At 39.2% G+C, this 15590-nt stretch overlaps 1 protein-coding gene across 1 annotated transcript; it reads left to right on the plus strand.

Moving 5' to 3' along the window:
- Positions 1–2330: 2330 nt before the first annotated feature.
- On the plus strand, positions 2331–12721 carry LOC101745667 (serine/threonine-protein kinase pelle). The gene is made up of 9 exons (XM_038020633.2): positions 2331–2585; positions 3738–3951; positions 4718–4794; positions 6241–6324; positions 10518–10671; positions 10745–10882; positions 10944–11070; positions 11136–11300; positions 12091–12721. The coding sequence occupies exons 1-9, from the start codon at positions 2466–2468 to the stop codon at positions 12431–12433; spliced, it is 1422 nt and encodes a 473-aa protein (XP_037876561.1). The 5' UTR covers positions 2331–2465; the 3' UTR covers positions 12434–12721.
- Positions 12722–15590: the final 2869 nt, after the last annotated feature.

Raw genomic sequence — 15590 nt, forward strand, 5'->3', positions numbered from 1 at the left:
ATACTAGCCTTACAGTTGATGTGTACTTTGAGAAAGTGAATCCAATTATTGAGAAGTTCACGAATCTCCGGTCAGCATGGCTCATCCTCGTTACTAGCACTCGAGCTGATAGGTCACAATAGCTGGTACGTAAATGCGCCACCCACCTTGAGATACAAGTTCTAAGGTGTCAGTATAGTTACAACGGCTGCCCCACCCTTCAAACCGAAACGCATTACTGCTTCACGACAGAAATAGGCAGGGTGGTGGTACCTACCCGTGCGGACTCAAAAGAGGTCCTGCCACCAGTAAAACCACCATTATTTAATTTCAATCCAACTGTAAACAATTGGATCAAATAATTCGACTTCATCTGATTCTAATCCATATATTAATATACCTAGTCTTGCCATAAATACTGAGACAAAGGAAAAAAAAATCTGTATATTGAAGATAAGCAATGTAAATAGAAAGAGAACAACTAAACCAAAGTAATAGAAGATAAACCAGCGACTACTTAGTCTGGCCATAAATACTGTTACAATAAAAAAATAAAAAAATCTATTGCAAATAACATTTATTACTTTTACAGTGTGTTAGTTTAATACATAGATATAAAATAATTTAAAGTATAAAAAGCTTATTCGAAGTGGTCTCCATTGGCTGCAATACAGTCCTTTGAATGTTGAGGCCAGTTATCAATAGAAGCACGCACTCTTTCCATGGGAAAAAATTTCACTGCCAATCGGACGGATTGTTTTAGGGACTCCAAATTATCATGGCGTTTAGAGCAAGCCGTACTCTCTAAAACTGACCATAAATCATAATCCAGCGGGTTAAGATCGGGACTAGACGACGGCCAGTCTTCAGCTCTGATGAAGATGATGAAAGAAGAAGAAGATGAAAAAAAAAAAAAAAAACATGCCCGCTGAGTTTCTTGCCAATTCTTCTCAGGACGGAGGCTAATTCTTGTGAATTGGCGGTAATTCTTTTGACGTTCAACAAGTATGTACTTTCATTTATGTTGAATAAAATTTTTTGATTTGATTTGATTTGATTATAACATTATGCCGAAAGTGATTAAAAGTGCTAGCAGGGATATTGTTTAGCAGGTTAAACGTGCTTGCGAAGAAGAACGAGACAAAAACGGGCCTATATTACCATTTCAACGTAATTTTTGGGCCTACCAAATCTTTAAAAGTTCCGCATTTTTCTCGATTTATTTGTTAATTATTCAATTGTAGTTCTCTTCTTAAAAGCAAGAAACGGGAAGAACAAGATTTCTGAATTAGATGATTTTGATAAGTCTGCTATAAGACATAAAATATTATATTTGTTTGATATCGAGAAGAATGAAATCCCTACAATAAACAAACTTTGGTTGGAATTAAAAACTGATATTAATTTTAAATACAGTAGAACATCTATAAGAAGCATCCTATAGGTTACAGTTACAAGAAGTGTAAAGTCTAGTATGGCTTCTGATGAAAATGTCCGAATCGAAGGCATTGACTGCAGGACCATTTCTATGCCAAATTTAAATATACTGCATGATATTAAATAAACAACTTACAAGGTTTTTATTGCGTTTTAATCTCCTTATTATATCCTAATTGAAATAGCCTAGTGCAACAACTGTATTCTGTATATCTCAATTACTTTTAGTATGTAAAATGAGATATCACTTCATTAAACGAAGGAATAAATATTAGTCAAGCTGGCAACATAATGCAGTACGCACGCAACCAGTAGCGTGCAGACTTATCTTGCGCGCACTCTATTTGTGTTTTATGTTTATTCCTAGCATCAACACAACTAACACAATTTATCTGCTTATAGTCCTTGAGTAGTTATTACACGACACTGGCAAAAATAGCTCTGTGTATAGGTAGATTGGTAATAAACAAAGAAATAAAAGAGTTAGGGTGCATTTTATAGGTTGCTTTTGGTTTGTCTTTTAATTGTCTATAATAAATACTTTTATAGTCAATGTACTCAATCTTTACAATCCATGTGAATAGCGCTATAACCCAATACAAATCTTCTGATCGCACCGCTCAGAGAAAAGGAGCAGAAATTCCTCGACATTGTCTTACAAATTTTTTAACGTAAACGAAACCAAGAAGACACGGTCTAAGTATTCAATTCGAGTCGAGTTCTGGATTCCAGGTAACTGTTATCTTCTGAGATTAATATTATGTTATGAGATAACTGTTAAATGACTATGAAAGGATTCAGGCTCACCTGAATCAGTTGAAATTAATGTACTCTTTGCCTAATTTGAAAGTTCGGCCATCACTACATGACAGTGAAATTCAGTTAAAACGTCATAGATCTTAAACAGTCCAGAGACAATAGTACACAATTACTGTCAATTACACATAGTATAAATAAACAGTCGTAGGAAACGCTACCTGCTGAATGAAACACAATTAAATCAATGTGATGTTTTGGACTGAAACTAAAGTCCTTAATAATTAGTGAAAATGTACATTTACGAATTACCACCCGAGATTAACAAAGAACTATGTCGACTTTTGGACAACTTCGATTACTGGGAGGAGCTGGCCGGCAATTACATGATGTACACAGCGATGGACGTCATCGTAAGTATATTTATTACTAAGAATCACTTGGGATTTCCCAAATGCAGACCTTAGGGAACTTTAATGAAAAATCCGATTGAAGAACAAAAATTTCGCTGTTCCTGACACAACACAGTATAGCACAATATAAAAACAGTAAAAGTATACAAGTCAAATCAAATCAGTCTTATATTTAAGTAGGCCGTTACTGATGTCATTTTTTATCACCGATTTGGAATACTGTTTTGCTCCTGAATCAGCAAGGATCTCTGAACTTGTTCTTTCCATCGCAACACAAAAAAATTACTACATTTTAAGATCAAATTAAATATTTCATTGAATTGAAATTACTATGACTTGAACAGGTCAACACTACTGAACCAATTAAACATAAGTTTAGTATTCTTGCTGTGAGGAGCACAATTTCAAACCTATGTATGTAGTTCCTTCATTCACATAGCAATTGACATATGTCATTAATTGACTAATAAATTTAGTACGTAATTGTTTTCCTTAAACTAATAATTGTTTACTAGAATTTGCTTGGAGTATGATCTCCAAGCACTGATGGATCCAGAACTGGATGAAATCTGACCTATAATACAACTAGTGTTACAAAATATTTGCATAAAACATTTTGTGAAAGTTCATTAATATTCAACTTTCACTGTTATGAAATCATATATGTTTTACATGTGAATGCTAAAAAAATTTATATTTCCCAATTGACAAATTATGAATGGTATAAAATATTATTATATTATATTATATTGAGGTTAGAGATGAGAGATGTTGGAGTTAGAGATGAAAATATGGAAATCATAATATTTGCACTATGTAGGCCAAAACATCTACATATTTAATTATAAGTATGAAAAAAGAAAACAGCACCATATATTGATCCTCAAAGGGCAGGTAGTTCTCTACTCCTTGATGTGTACATTTTTGATGGGTACACATCAAGTATGATGATACACATGATACAAATCATATACTTGATGGGTACATTTTTTTATGTGAAGGACTTAAGAAGCTCCATACCTTTTTGCTTTGTTTATCACTCTTTTTATGAATTTCTTGTGTAGTAGTTGTGTTCTAATGATAGATGATAAAGATAAAGTTCTAATGATAAAGATGAATGAATTAATTTGTAATGTATGTTTATCTATTTAGGAAATAAAAGAGAAGGCTCGTCATCAGGGCATATCCCCAACGGAATACCTCCTGGAGTGCTGGGGGCAGAAGAACCATCGAATTGAGGAACTGTTTGTGTTGCTGTACCGCATGAAGCACATTCCTGCCATGAGGCGGCTAACCGGCGTCGTGCACGAGAGGTTCCATAGACTCCTACACAAGCTGGAGGCGGGGAACGGACAGGATGGAAACAGTCAGTATACTAGTTCAATAAAATTACAGAATAATATTTAAAGTTTGTAGATTGACCCCAGTCGAGTTGATTGGATATAGCATGAGAAGTCGGAGATTTAAGTATCCGAATGTTAAAATGTACATACAAAACAGTACATAGGTATTTTAAATTCAAATTTCATTGGAATATTAAAATAAAATATATATTCTTTTCCTACTTTTTAGTTTGACTTAGTAAAAAAATTCTTTACTTATTTTACTACAGATAATTATATTTTATAAAAGTTTCAACAGTAAGAACTTTTCATTACAATTGATAAGAATAACACACCTCGCGATGTGCTGTCCTGTGGATTGTGTACGACTAAACGTTAATATTAAAATGCTCATTTATTTATATATGGGTGAGTGCGGTCAGGACGTTAGCCAATGTTATAAAATTATTGTACTGTCGGCGGTTCTTGCCACGTGTGCAACTTGCTGTGTGTAGTATAGTAGTATGGCGTCTTAAAGTTTGTGATAGCTAATTATTCTATTGCATAGATATAAGAATGTGGGTTTTTATTAGCGGTGCCTACCCGTGCGGGCTCATTGTAATTAAAAATAAATTTAACAACTAAACTATATTGGAATAAGAAACTAAGGCAAACATAAATGTGAATAGTGTTGTGCGTCGGCCCGGGTACCTGCCACGGTTCGGCCTATATCTGCCGCCGTGCAACTGTCACTAAGAGCGTTAAAACGTTGAGTTCGCAAGGCTAGGGCACCCGGTACGCTTGTTACAGACGCGCGCACCGGCGGCGCGCAGAGGGCCACCACCAGCAGCGACTCCGTCCCGCTCCCGGTCATACTCTTTGATCAGGTAACTAACCTTTCCATGACTTTAGTTTATCAATAAGGGGGATGATGCGTCAAAGTTGGTTTTAGGAAAACAACATCAATCGCAAATTAACATTAAACATTCTCATTAGCATACATTGAATTTATTTTGAAGTAGGTGTCATAATTCAGTATAAAATTAAATACCGCAAATCTTTATGTAGATAAAGGGGAATGCCAGGTCGCCATAGTAATTTAGGCCCACAGTGCACATTTATACAGTCATGATAATAATAGCAGACAACGGCAATAATTAATTAGTAAAAAAAGGAATGTAGAAAAAAGGTGGCATTTTAAAGTTATTCAATAATTTTATCTCTCGTCAATACATGTTATATAAAATGTCCTGTATGTAAAATCCTGTATTAGTTTATCTATTGTTTTATTTTATTTAGAACTAAAATCTATTAGAAATGAAATAAAACACATTACATGGCAGATTTACTCATCAATTTCATTATCATACTACCAAAACATCATCTAAAAATTGAGCTGGAGGGAAAATATTACACACAGTACACAGGGCACAGCATCCTACCGTAAGTAACCGTATGTATAGGTAAAAGCTGTCGATTTAAACCAATAAACATGTACACAAACAGTCACAAGGCAGTTGCAAAACAAGCAATGATTTTGACATTTAAGATTTCCGTCTTCTATCAAGGCAGTAATGGTGTTGCCATAAAAAACAAAAAAAAAACGATAATAGTTACTTTAACTTAATCAATGCTATCATTATATATATATTTTTCACAAAATGAATAGTGAAATAATGTATGATAGAAAAAATTAAATTATTTTTCCAGTTAATTTTCTGTCAACATATTTTTTGTCGGGGAAACATTTGTACGGTAATGTATGGTACCCTTCCAAGCGTAGTCGTTAAATGTTTAATATTTTTGGAAAATTTTTACCAACTTGCACAGAATAATGAATACAAGGAAGAACTAGGATAAATATTAATATATTTTTTTAGTGTAACCAGATTACTGTGCAGCTCTGGGCCTAGATCTGGCCTGCCCCTTTTTTGCAACATCCAAGGCTCAACCTGAGAGAAATTGCTAACACTGCCCCTAACAAAAGCAAAGCTGCGCTGGATAGATCCATGGATCGGAATTGCTACCCGCTGAGAAGATCCGCCGAGAAATTCAGTGGGTTATGTCTATGGGTCAGTTCGCTCGCAGGACGGTGACCGGTGCTAGCGGCGGCCACGATATCGTGTCGAGCCGCTTTGTCGAAATAGCGTTCTGACGCTACCTTAAGATGTTATGGGTCGGTTCTAAATTTAAATGACTCACACGACGGAATTTATAAGAGAATATAGCCGTTATTGCGCGTCAGTCTGTCCGTGCTGCGCGATGTTATCATCTCGAGTGGTGCGCAAGTAGTTCCAATAAGCGTCTTATTTGATTTGATTTTGGAATTACAGGGGATCAGGCAGGCTCCCTCGAGCAGCGGACTCAACGGGCGCTCTCCCTCCGCGGACACGAGCTCGGCCACCAGCACCAGCACCGTGAGTGCCTCTCTGTCGAACGAACCTCGCGCAAACATATACGGATTGTGTTACTGATAGCGGACACTGCCACGGTCGCGTCGTGCAGGCTCGCCCTGGGGCATCACGAAAAATGCCTACACAAAGTGAATATGTTCAGGACATAATTTTATATAATGTTTTACATAAACAGGATGTTCCACAAGGGGTACATCAAGTCCCATTCAAGTACATCATTCACTGGTGGTACCTGTGTGGTACTGGTGGACCTCTTGTGAGTCCGCACGGTTAGGTACCACCACCCCGCCTATTTCTGCCGTGAAGCAGTAATGCGTTTCGGTTTGAAGGGTGGGGTAGCCGTTGTAACTATACTGAGACCTTAGAACTTATATCTCAAGGTGGGTGGCGCATTTACGTTGTAGATGTCTATGGGCTCCAGTAACCACTTATCACAAGGTGGGCTGTGAGCTCGCCCACCCATATCAGCAATAAAAAAAAAAACATCAAAAGATGCCTATTCGTATCGGAAATCAACTTGTGAATACTGGTTGTAATTGAGTGCCCATACTTAATGGCGAATGACGACCACTCACCATCAGGTGGGCCGTATGTCGAGTTCGCACGAGTTGTTTTTATTAAACTACTAGCTGACCCGGCAGACTTCGTAGTGCGTCAATCGATAAATAGAAGACCTAAACTTTGGTATAAAATAAACTTAAAACAAACAAAAGGAATCCGTCCGACGGGTCAGAGGAAAAACAAAATTGTTATTTTTATTTAATGCGAGCATTTTCATATTTATTTACCTTTTAAACCTTCTCTGGACTTCCACAAATAATTCCAGACCAAAATTAGCCAAGTCGGTCCAGCCGTTCTCGAGTTTTAGCGAGACTAACGAACAACATTTCATTTTTATATATATAGACTAGCTGTACCCGTCCGCTTCGCTGGGCATTTAAAATTAACATTATTATTTCTCACCTCCCACAAAGATTCTCATTATTAACGCCTCCGCAACTGGTGTAGAAAGTCCAACACTCATATAAATATTAGCCTATTCATTAAGTACATGTATTTTCTACATGGATACCAAGTTTCAAGTCAATCGGATGCACGGTTCAGTAGTTATAACGGAACATCCGTAAAACCACTGTAGATCTATATATTAGTATAGATATACATTAATAATTACACCTTACATTTTTTTACTTATATGATTTGCATCAGTGATACTAACCGTGCTTCGATTGTACTCCCCTTGTGAGATACTCTGTATAAGATTATAGTCCCAAAAACTCCAATCTACCACCCAGTACTGAAGATATACAAAGGAGACTGAAACAATTACATACATTTTTGGGCCCGAATGTAACGTGATGAAACTAATATGAATTAATAGATTCAGATTTATCAGTACCTTGCTGAAAATTCTAAAAGTTTTCTCAATCTGAGAGCCGAGTTAATAAAGATTTAGTAAAAGTTAGGTTATGTTACAATCTCTATAAAAGAGCTGAATAATAACTTATTTAAGCATAAGTAAATGTTTATTATATCCATTAGATAATCTTTTGAATGTCATATTATGAATGAATATTAATTATCTATATCAGGTATAGATTTACCTAAAAGGCCTCGAAAAAAATAAAACACAACGTATTGTATACCTAGTGTATTGTACCTTCAATTATTATTAAAATGCCGTTCAGGAAGAGTGAGTGCAGGGGGAACAATATTATCTTGTTATGTACCTAAACCAGCTAAGGTACCATATAATACTGTCCAAGGGTCCAACCATATAATATAATCCAACCGTATAATACTGTAACACTGTCCAAGGGTCGACGGCCTATGGAATTGTTATGATTAATTGCTATCCCACAATTCACACAGTGATCCATAATTTCAACAGTATCCAATTCAACAATTTCAAGTCAAACGTGTGAGCGATCTTCGGTGTCCAGTGTAGAAGCAACTGTCGTACAAGGCAGGCAGGGTTGGAATCCGTAATAATAAAGCAGTGATCGTTGAAAATAAATAAAAACAGCTATATAGATACACACTCAAAACGCTTCGAAAATACAAAACGAGTAGAGCAGAAAAAACCAACAAGCGCCAAAACCCAAATATTAAGTGTATAATCTATGAACAAGCGTCATGTCAAAGCTGTCAGACTTTTTGGCGGGAACGCGAGGAGTGAAGTTGTGTGATTTGTTTTCTTTTGTCTATTTAGTGTTTCTTCGGGTTTAAATGTGTAATAATGGTGGTTTATTAACTGTTTAATATCTGTGAAAGTGCACAAATGTGGGTAAATGAAACAAAGCCGCTGGCTGTCACTTCTCGGGATCCTCCAAAAAGTCTCAGTAGATGACCACCATTTTACTGAGATTATATTTCATCCCATATGATCTCATCTCATTTAATTTGATTTCATCCCAGTTCATTAATGTCTCAAATTAATCATCTTCATTTCATTTCATCATTTTTCATAAAAATAAGAAAATAAATGAAAATAAGACATGACTTAAAGGTCTTAGTTACCAGAACATAAAATCCCTTAAAAAAAAATCAAAGCTGTCATTAAAAATACAATTGATTTTAATCGATTTGAAATCGATAATCATATTACTTTGTTAAGTAATAATAGACTTTTTCTTTATTTATGTATATAATCGCAATTAAATTCGCCGTATACCGCACTTGTATACAACAAGTATAAATCGCTCATTTAATTAATTTGCATTCATTACTTAATGTAATGTTTTTCTTTTTATAATCCTGTAATCGATTAATTAAATAGATCACACCGCTAAACCGAGAAAAACCAATTTTCTCATTTTTCTCCGGTCCCAGTAAAAGGATTGAGGTGATTTTTTATATTCTTACTAGCTGACCCGGCAAACATTGTTTTGCCATACTATATAAGATTTCTAGGGAATTTCTAGTGTAGAAAAAAAAACTAACTTATTGTAAGTGTATAAGGATGTGGTAAATGAGTGAAAGAGGTATGTAGTGCTGTGAACGATGAGGGAATATATAATAAAAATAACAAAACCTCATTCAACCACATAATACCTCATTATAACAAAAAAAAAATTGTCCAAATAAAAAAAAATATGTTAGGGGTGGACAACCCTAATCACTTAGGGGTATGAAAAATAGATAGTAGCCGATTCTCAGGCTTACTGAATATGCATAAAGAATTTCATGAGAATCGGTCAAGCGGTTTCGGAGGAGTATGGGAACGAACATTGTGACACGAGAATTTTATATATTAGATACAAAAAAATATGACAATTTTTTTAGACTACATTTCAAGTTATTACATTTTTGGCCCACGATTTTCCGTCTCCAAATTTATTGTATTCTTATTGCACTTGAAACACACACATCTCGTCTTTGTATATAGTGCGCGCGGAAGCGCTAGTCACCTCCTGAGGTATGTGGCGGGGTAAGACGGGGGAGGGCGTGATTGACAAGACGCACACGATATTATATTTAAGTGCAGATAAATCTCAGAATAACATGTTAGAATTAATGTAATGGGTACCTAATTGTAATATTGTATTTTTCTATTTCTTGGTTAAACAAAAAATTCATATTCAAAAGTGTTTATTAAATTTTATAATTTACGATACAAAACAATTTTATAAGCAAATTAACATTTGTTAATAAGAAAATAATAAAAAAAAACGCTATCACTGTTATAGTACATTATAAAAAAAATTAATTATTTATCTGTTTTTATTTTTTATCAACAATCTTTTTTATTTCATTAGGATTTCGTGGAGAAGTAAATTTTGGTTTTTCCGATTCGAAATTCCTTCAGCTACAATTCTCATTACGGTCTGAGAAAAAAAACTGCACATTGTAAATTACATTTTACCCATCTTAGGATATTTTATCTCGTGTATGTTTGGAGCAAACTGAACAACTGAATTGTGTAACCGGCGCGGTGGTCGAGTCGACGGGCGGCAGACTGAGTTAGCTTGACGTTTGTCTACCTCCCCCGCCCTGCCGCTCACATACCTCAGGCGGGGCTAGCGCTTCCACGCACACTATAATATAATGACTCTCACTCACACGAACACACACACACACGCGCACACACATATGCACACACATCCATACACACACCGGGCATTTAGATTTAGTACAATCGTGAGTCACATGTCGTCAGTGACGCAAGGAATAATGGTCTCGTTGTGTGACGCCAGGACACCTCGTCCGCGCAGTACGACAAGTACGATGAGATCCTGCGCAAGGTGTCCGCCATCCCGAAGATGAGCTACGAGGAGCTGCGGCTCGCCACGGACGACTGGAGCGAGCGCAACCTGCTCGGCCGCGGCGGCTTCGGACAGGTCTACAAGGGTACGTGCCGCGCCCCCCGCCCCCGCCGCCGCCCCCCCACCCCTGACGCTCATGACCCTCGGCGTGCCCGCAGGGGAGTGGAAGCTGCTGGGCGTGGCGGTGAAGAGGCTGCGCGACAATGAGGGCCGCGACCAAGAGCTCGTGCGGGAGATGTGCCTCAACCAGTACCGCCACGACAACATCCTGCCCCTCTACGGATACAGCCTGGGAGGTAGGTGAGCGCGCGCCGCCGCGCGGGGCCGCCAACGAGCTGACGAGTGTGCCGTGCGCAGGGCCCGAGGCGTGCCTGGTGTACCAGCTGATGGCGGGCGGCTCGCTGGAGCAGCGGCTGCGGCCCAAGGACGGCGCCGCGCCGCTCTCCTGGGCGCAGCGCTGCAGGATCATGTGCGGGGTGGCCAGGTATGAGCGGACATATCATCTGATCGAGAGATGGGAGCGCCTTCTGAGTGACAGACTGTTCGCAGAGGGCTGCAGTTCCTGCACACGATGACCGGCAGCGCGCTCATCCACGGGGACATCAAGCCGGCTAACATCTTGCTGGACCAGTGCCTCGAGCCCAAGATCGGAGACTTCGGCCTCGCGCGGAAGGGGCCCTACGGAGACGAACGGACGCATCTGAAGGTCTCACGGTCAGTGCTTGCAGCCTCACTCCGCGTTCATGACTTGTTTAATCTTAACTGTCACTAACTTAGCACTCGGGGGCGTGACGCATGCGCATCGTGATTAGAGATTAACCGATATCCGGTAAAGAAGGAATTGGTATTTGTTTTTCTTGATCGCGAAAATCACTACTATTATCCTTTGCCACTTCATTGAAACAGTCCCAGAAAGTGTCATGAGCTTCACGTGTGAAGTTAGATCCAGTTTCATCTTCTTTCATTCAAAACCACAACGACACGCATGAACAAAAACAAACTGACACGCGCGAACACTTGAACGCCCCCGAGTCGTCGCGATCTCCGCTCACGTGCGACAACACCCGAACTCGCACGAATATTTCCGAAAGGGCCGAATATCCGGCACTGCGGCCTCGCAGCTTGCCGAATATTCGGTATTCGGTATCCGGCCAAACCACTATCCGTTTCATCTCTTATCGTGATCGCTTGCACTGCGACGCGCGTTGCGCCGCCCCCGCCCCCGCGCCCGCGCGTCCCCCGCGGCTGCGCACACGGGGGATGGGGGGGGGGTATACCTACTTGACGGTCATTGTTGATGCTCAATGTATTCTTTCTTTCTAATTTTTAAAAAATCTCAGTCGCTTATTAATATGCCGTCCAGATACAATGCAGTACACGCAAAGATATCTTACTGCAACTTTTTATTAATAAAATTCAAAAAAATATTTAGCCTTCTGCATAATGACGATCGCCCCATCATTGTGACATGCCGTTGTTGACCCGATGTAACCGCATCGTGTAGAGTGTACGGGACGAGGCCCTACTTGCCGGACGAGTACCTGCAGTCGTGCGTGCTGTCGCCGGCCGTCGACGTGTACAGCTTCGGCGTGGTGGTGGCCGAGACCAGCACGGGGCTGCCGGCCTGGGACCGCTCCCGCGCGCGGCCCCTGCTGGCGCACCAGCTGCACTCGTGGCACGCCGCGCGGCACGACCTGGGCGCGCTGCACGACCCGCGCCTGCCGCCGCACCCCGCGCTGTGCCGCGCGCTGCTGGAGCTGGCGCTGCACTGCACGCAGCCGCCGCGCGAGGCGCGCCCGCCCATGCTGCTCGTGTACCGCCGCCTGCACGCGCTCGCCGCCTGCTAGCCGCACCGGCTGCACGAGCCGCGCCCGCGCCGCACCCCGCGCTGTGCCGCGCGCTGCTGGAGCTGGCGCTGCACTGCACGCAGCCGCCGCGCGAGGCGCGCCCGCCCATGCTGCTCGTGTACTTTACTGTTTCATCTTTACACCATTCATATTAACAAATAAACAACGAATTATCTATATATTTTAATATTTTAATGTAAATAAGTAACATAAGTTTAATGGGTGACTGATTATTTGTACGAATTATTGTGCTATGTTTATATATACCATATTTTTTGATTATACAAATTGTTTCATTTTCGGAACGAAACTAATCATTATTCTTCCATTGAAGCTGGAGTGTGGCGCTGACCGACGACTAGATAATGATAATATATTAATTAGCTCGATCGTGTCCTGCGAGAGGTCACGTGGCTCTGGGCACTCGACTGGACTCCACAATGTGAGACGTCGATAGATATAATTCATATAATATAACACGAGATTAAGCCGTAGAAGTAGTTTTCATCACGGAATAGATAAATAAGGTTGGAATGGTAATGTAGGCGGGGCAAGCGTGCCACAGCTATGATTCTACAATCATAACTCGACCGATTCTTTCATTCACCGCGTTTAGTGCGCTTCGGACTACTTGGACGAACAGATCTCCGCTTTATAATGCCGTGTTGTGCAATTATAACTTGTAAAACAAAAAGTCAGACCTCAAGTATAGAGCGAGGAGGTATATCTTTCGATCCGTAAGTCGAAATTACCATTTAATTACAATATTATTTGTCTAAAACATAAAAATATACTGAGCATTATGAAATTCCAAACATTAACAACATTATTGCAACAAGTTATAAATAACATACATTGCGCGATGTGTACTCGCCCAATGAACGCAATGACCAAGTCCGCTTCCAATGTACTACATGCATTGCGTTCTCTACACTTCAATATTTGAAATTTCGGCCTTTGCCTGATTGGCCGTGGTGCACGGCGCTAGTTGGTCGATAGTGAGGTGACCATGTGGTGAAATAAAATCATCGGCAGAATTCTCGACTATATTTACATTTGACATAGATATTTTTGTATTATTTTATATTTAATTAATGATACCTAGTATATTCTTAGTGAGACGTATTTTGAGTAAAATAAATTTGTATTATTATTACTGAATTATTATCATTGAATTTATGTGAAGGTCTAATATAAAGGGACATGTAGACCTCTCATTTACGGGTATTTACTATATTGTCTAGACGTTTTAAAATCTAAGTAAAATGCTATTTGACTTATGCAATAAATTATAAATTTTAGGTTTCCTAAAGAACCTAACGCCAGGGAACAATGGATTGACGTGACAGGTAGAGGAAACTGGAGACAAAGACGAGTACTATTTGCTCTAAACATTTTACTGAAAATGATTTTAACATAAAAAAAATCAGGCTACACTTTGTTTTGAAAAATTCCATCGCAATTAATAGCTAGCGCCAACTGCTTAACAATTACGTTTTATTCCAGGGACAGTGATTATTTGTAATTAATAAAAGTAAAATAGTTTTTTTTTTCAATATTTATTTCATGTTTCATTTTTCCCCATTCATTCATCAAATAATTTATCGATAAAGAATATCGGTTTTATCAAGCACTAGCGTGTATGAACATTTAGTTGCCTTTTTGCGTGTGTGAGTGTGTATGCCTACGGGAGTTTTGTGCTAGTTGCGAATGAATATCTGCCATGAGATTTATGTGTGGGTCTTTTGTTGTGTGCGAAATATTTGTAATCATAGTCTGTGTATGTGTAGAAATTAAAATAGTGGGGATGAAGCGGCGATACTGGTTCTAATACAAAATTAGAGCAAAGGCCTTTCCAACCTTATTTATCTATTCCGTGGTTTTCATTATAACATTAGTGAGTAAATGGAACGAGCGTTTTGGATTAGAAGAGTTTATATTTATGGATGTGAAGTTAGTGGAAATGAGATGAAGCTTGCGATTTTAAATTCATTAATTACGCAAATGCAAAAATGTTATTAAATCGAGCTATGAAATTTAAACGAGAAAATTTTACTATATAAAACGTAATTACTGGCAGTAACAGTACTGTAGTGCGCGCGGAGTCACCTGAGGTATGTGGCGGGGTAGACGAAGGAGGGCGTGATTGACAAGACGCACACGATATTGGAAAGGAAGGAAAGGCCTATGTCCAGCTGTGGGCAGATAAAGGCTGATGATGATGACGACACGATATTATATTATTATTTAAGTGCAGATAAATCTCAGAATAACATGTTAGAATTAATGTAATGGGTACCTAATTGTAATATTGTATTTTTCTATTTCTTGATTAAACAAAAAATTCATATTCAAAAACCATATCACTGTTATAGTACATTATTAAAAAATATATTTATTTATCTGTTTTTATTTTTTATCAACAATCTTTTTTATTTCTTTAGGTTTTCGTGGAGAAGTAAATCTTGGTTTTTCCGATTCGAAATTCCTTCAGCTACAATTCTCATTACGGTCTGAGAAAAAAAACTGTGCACGTTGTAATTTACATTTTACACTGGTCGTGTAATTGGTGGACCCATCTTAGGATATTTTATCTCGTGAATGTTTGGAACAAACTGGCAAGAACAACTATATCTGGCGGCAGACTGAGTTAGATTGACGTTTTTCTACCTCGCCCGCCCTGCCGCTCACATACCTCAGGCGGTGACTAGCGCTTCCGCGCACACTATAGACAGTTAGCAGCCCTTATAAGTATAAGGCCGCGCGATAGGTACCATCAGAGTATCTGTTTCTCCCGCTCAGCAGTTGATCGATACGATTATCAAGGTGATTAGTGACATTCACATTACCATCCGGTCATCGTTCTCGTCGAACCCGTCGCTTGCGACGATGGGCTCGGAGAGTAAATTAACCCACAGACGTAGCCCACTGAGTTCCTCGCTGAATCTTCTCAGGGGGTCCTGTTTCCGATCCGGTGGTAGATTCTGCGAAGCACGGTTCTTGCTACGATTCGTGTTAGCAACATCGTCAGGTTTGAGCCTCGTGAGCTCACCTACGAGTTAAAGTTACGCTGTTATGGTCTTTCTAGACTATACGCTTTGGTAGGAAAAAAAAAAGACTACCATATCTATAGCTTCTGGGAACCACTCAACACTCG

This window comes from Bombyx mori, chromosome 26 (assembly GCF_030269925.1).
Source record: "Bombyx mori chromosome 26, ASM3026992v2".
NCBI lineage: Eukaryota > Metazoa > Arthropoda > Insecta > Lepidoptera > Bombycidae > Bombyx > Bombyx mori.

Bases quoted from the DNA above. Each gene is read 5' to 3' on its own strand.
- LOC101745667 (XM_038020633.2), top strand. From the start codon at position 2,466: ATGTACATTTACGAATTACCACCCGAGATTAACAAAGAACTATGTCGA. The intron at 6,325-10,517 runs GTGAGTGCCTCT...GTGTGACGCCAG, and splicing joins CGGCCACCAGCACCAGCACC to GACACCTCGTCCGCGCAGTA. The intron at 11,071-11,135 runs GTATGAGCGGAC...GACTGTTCGCAG, and splicing joins ATCATGTGCGGGGTGGCCAG to AGGGCTGCAGTTCCTGCACA.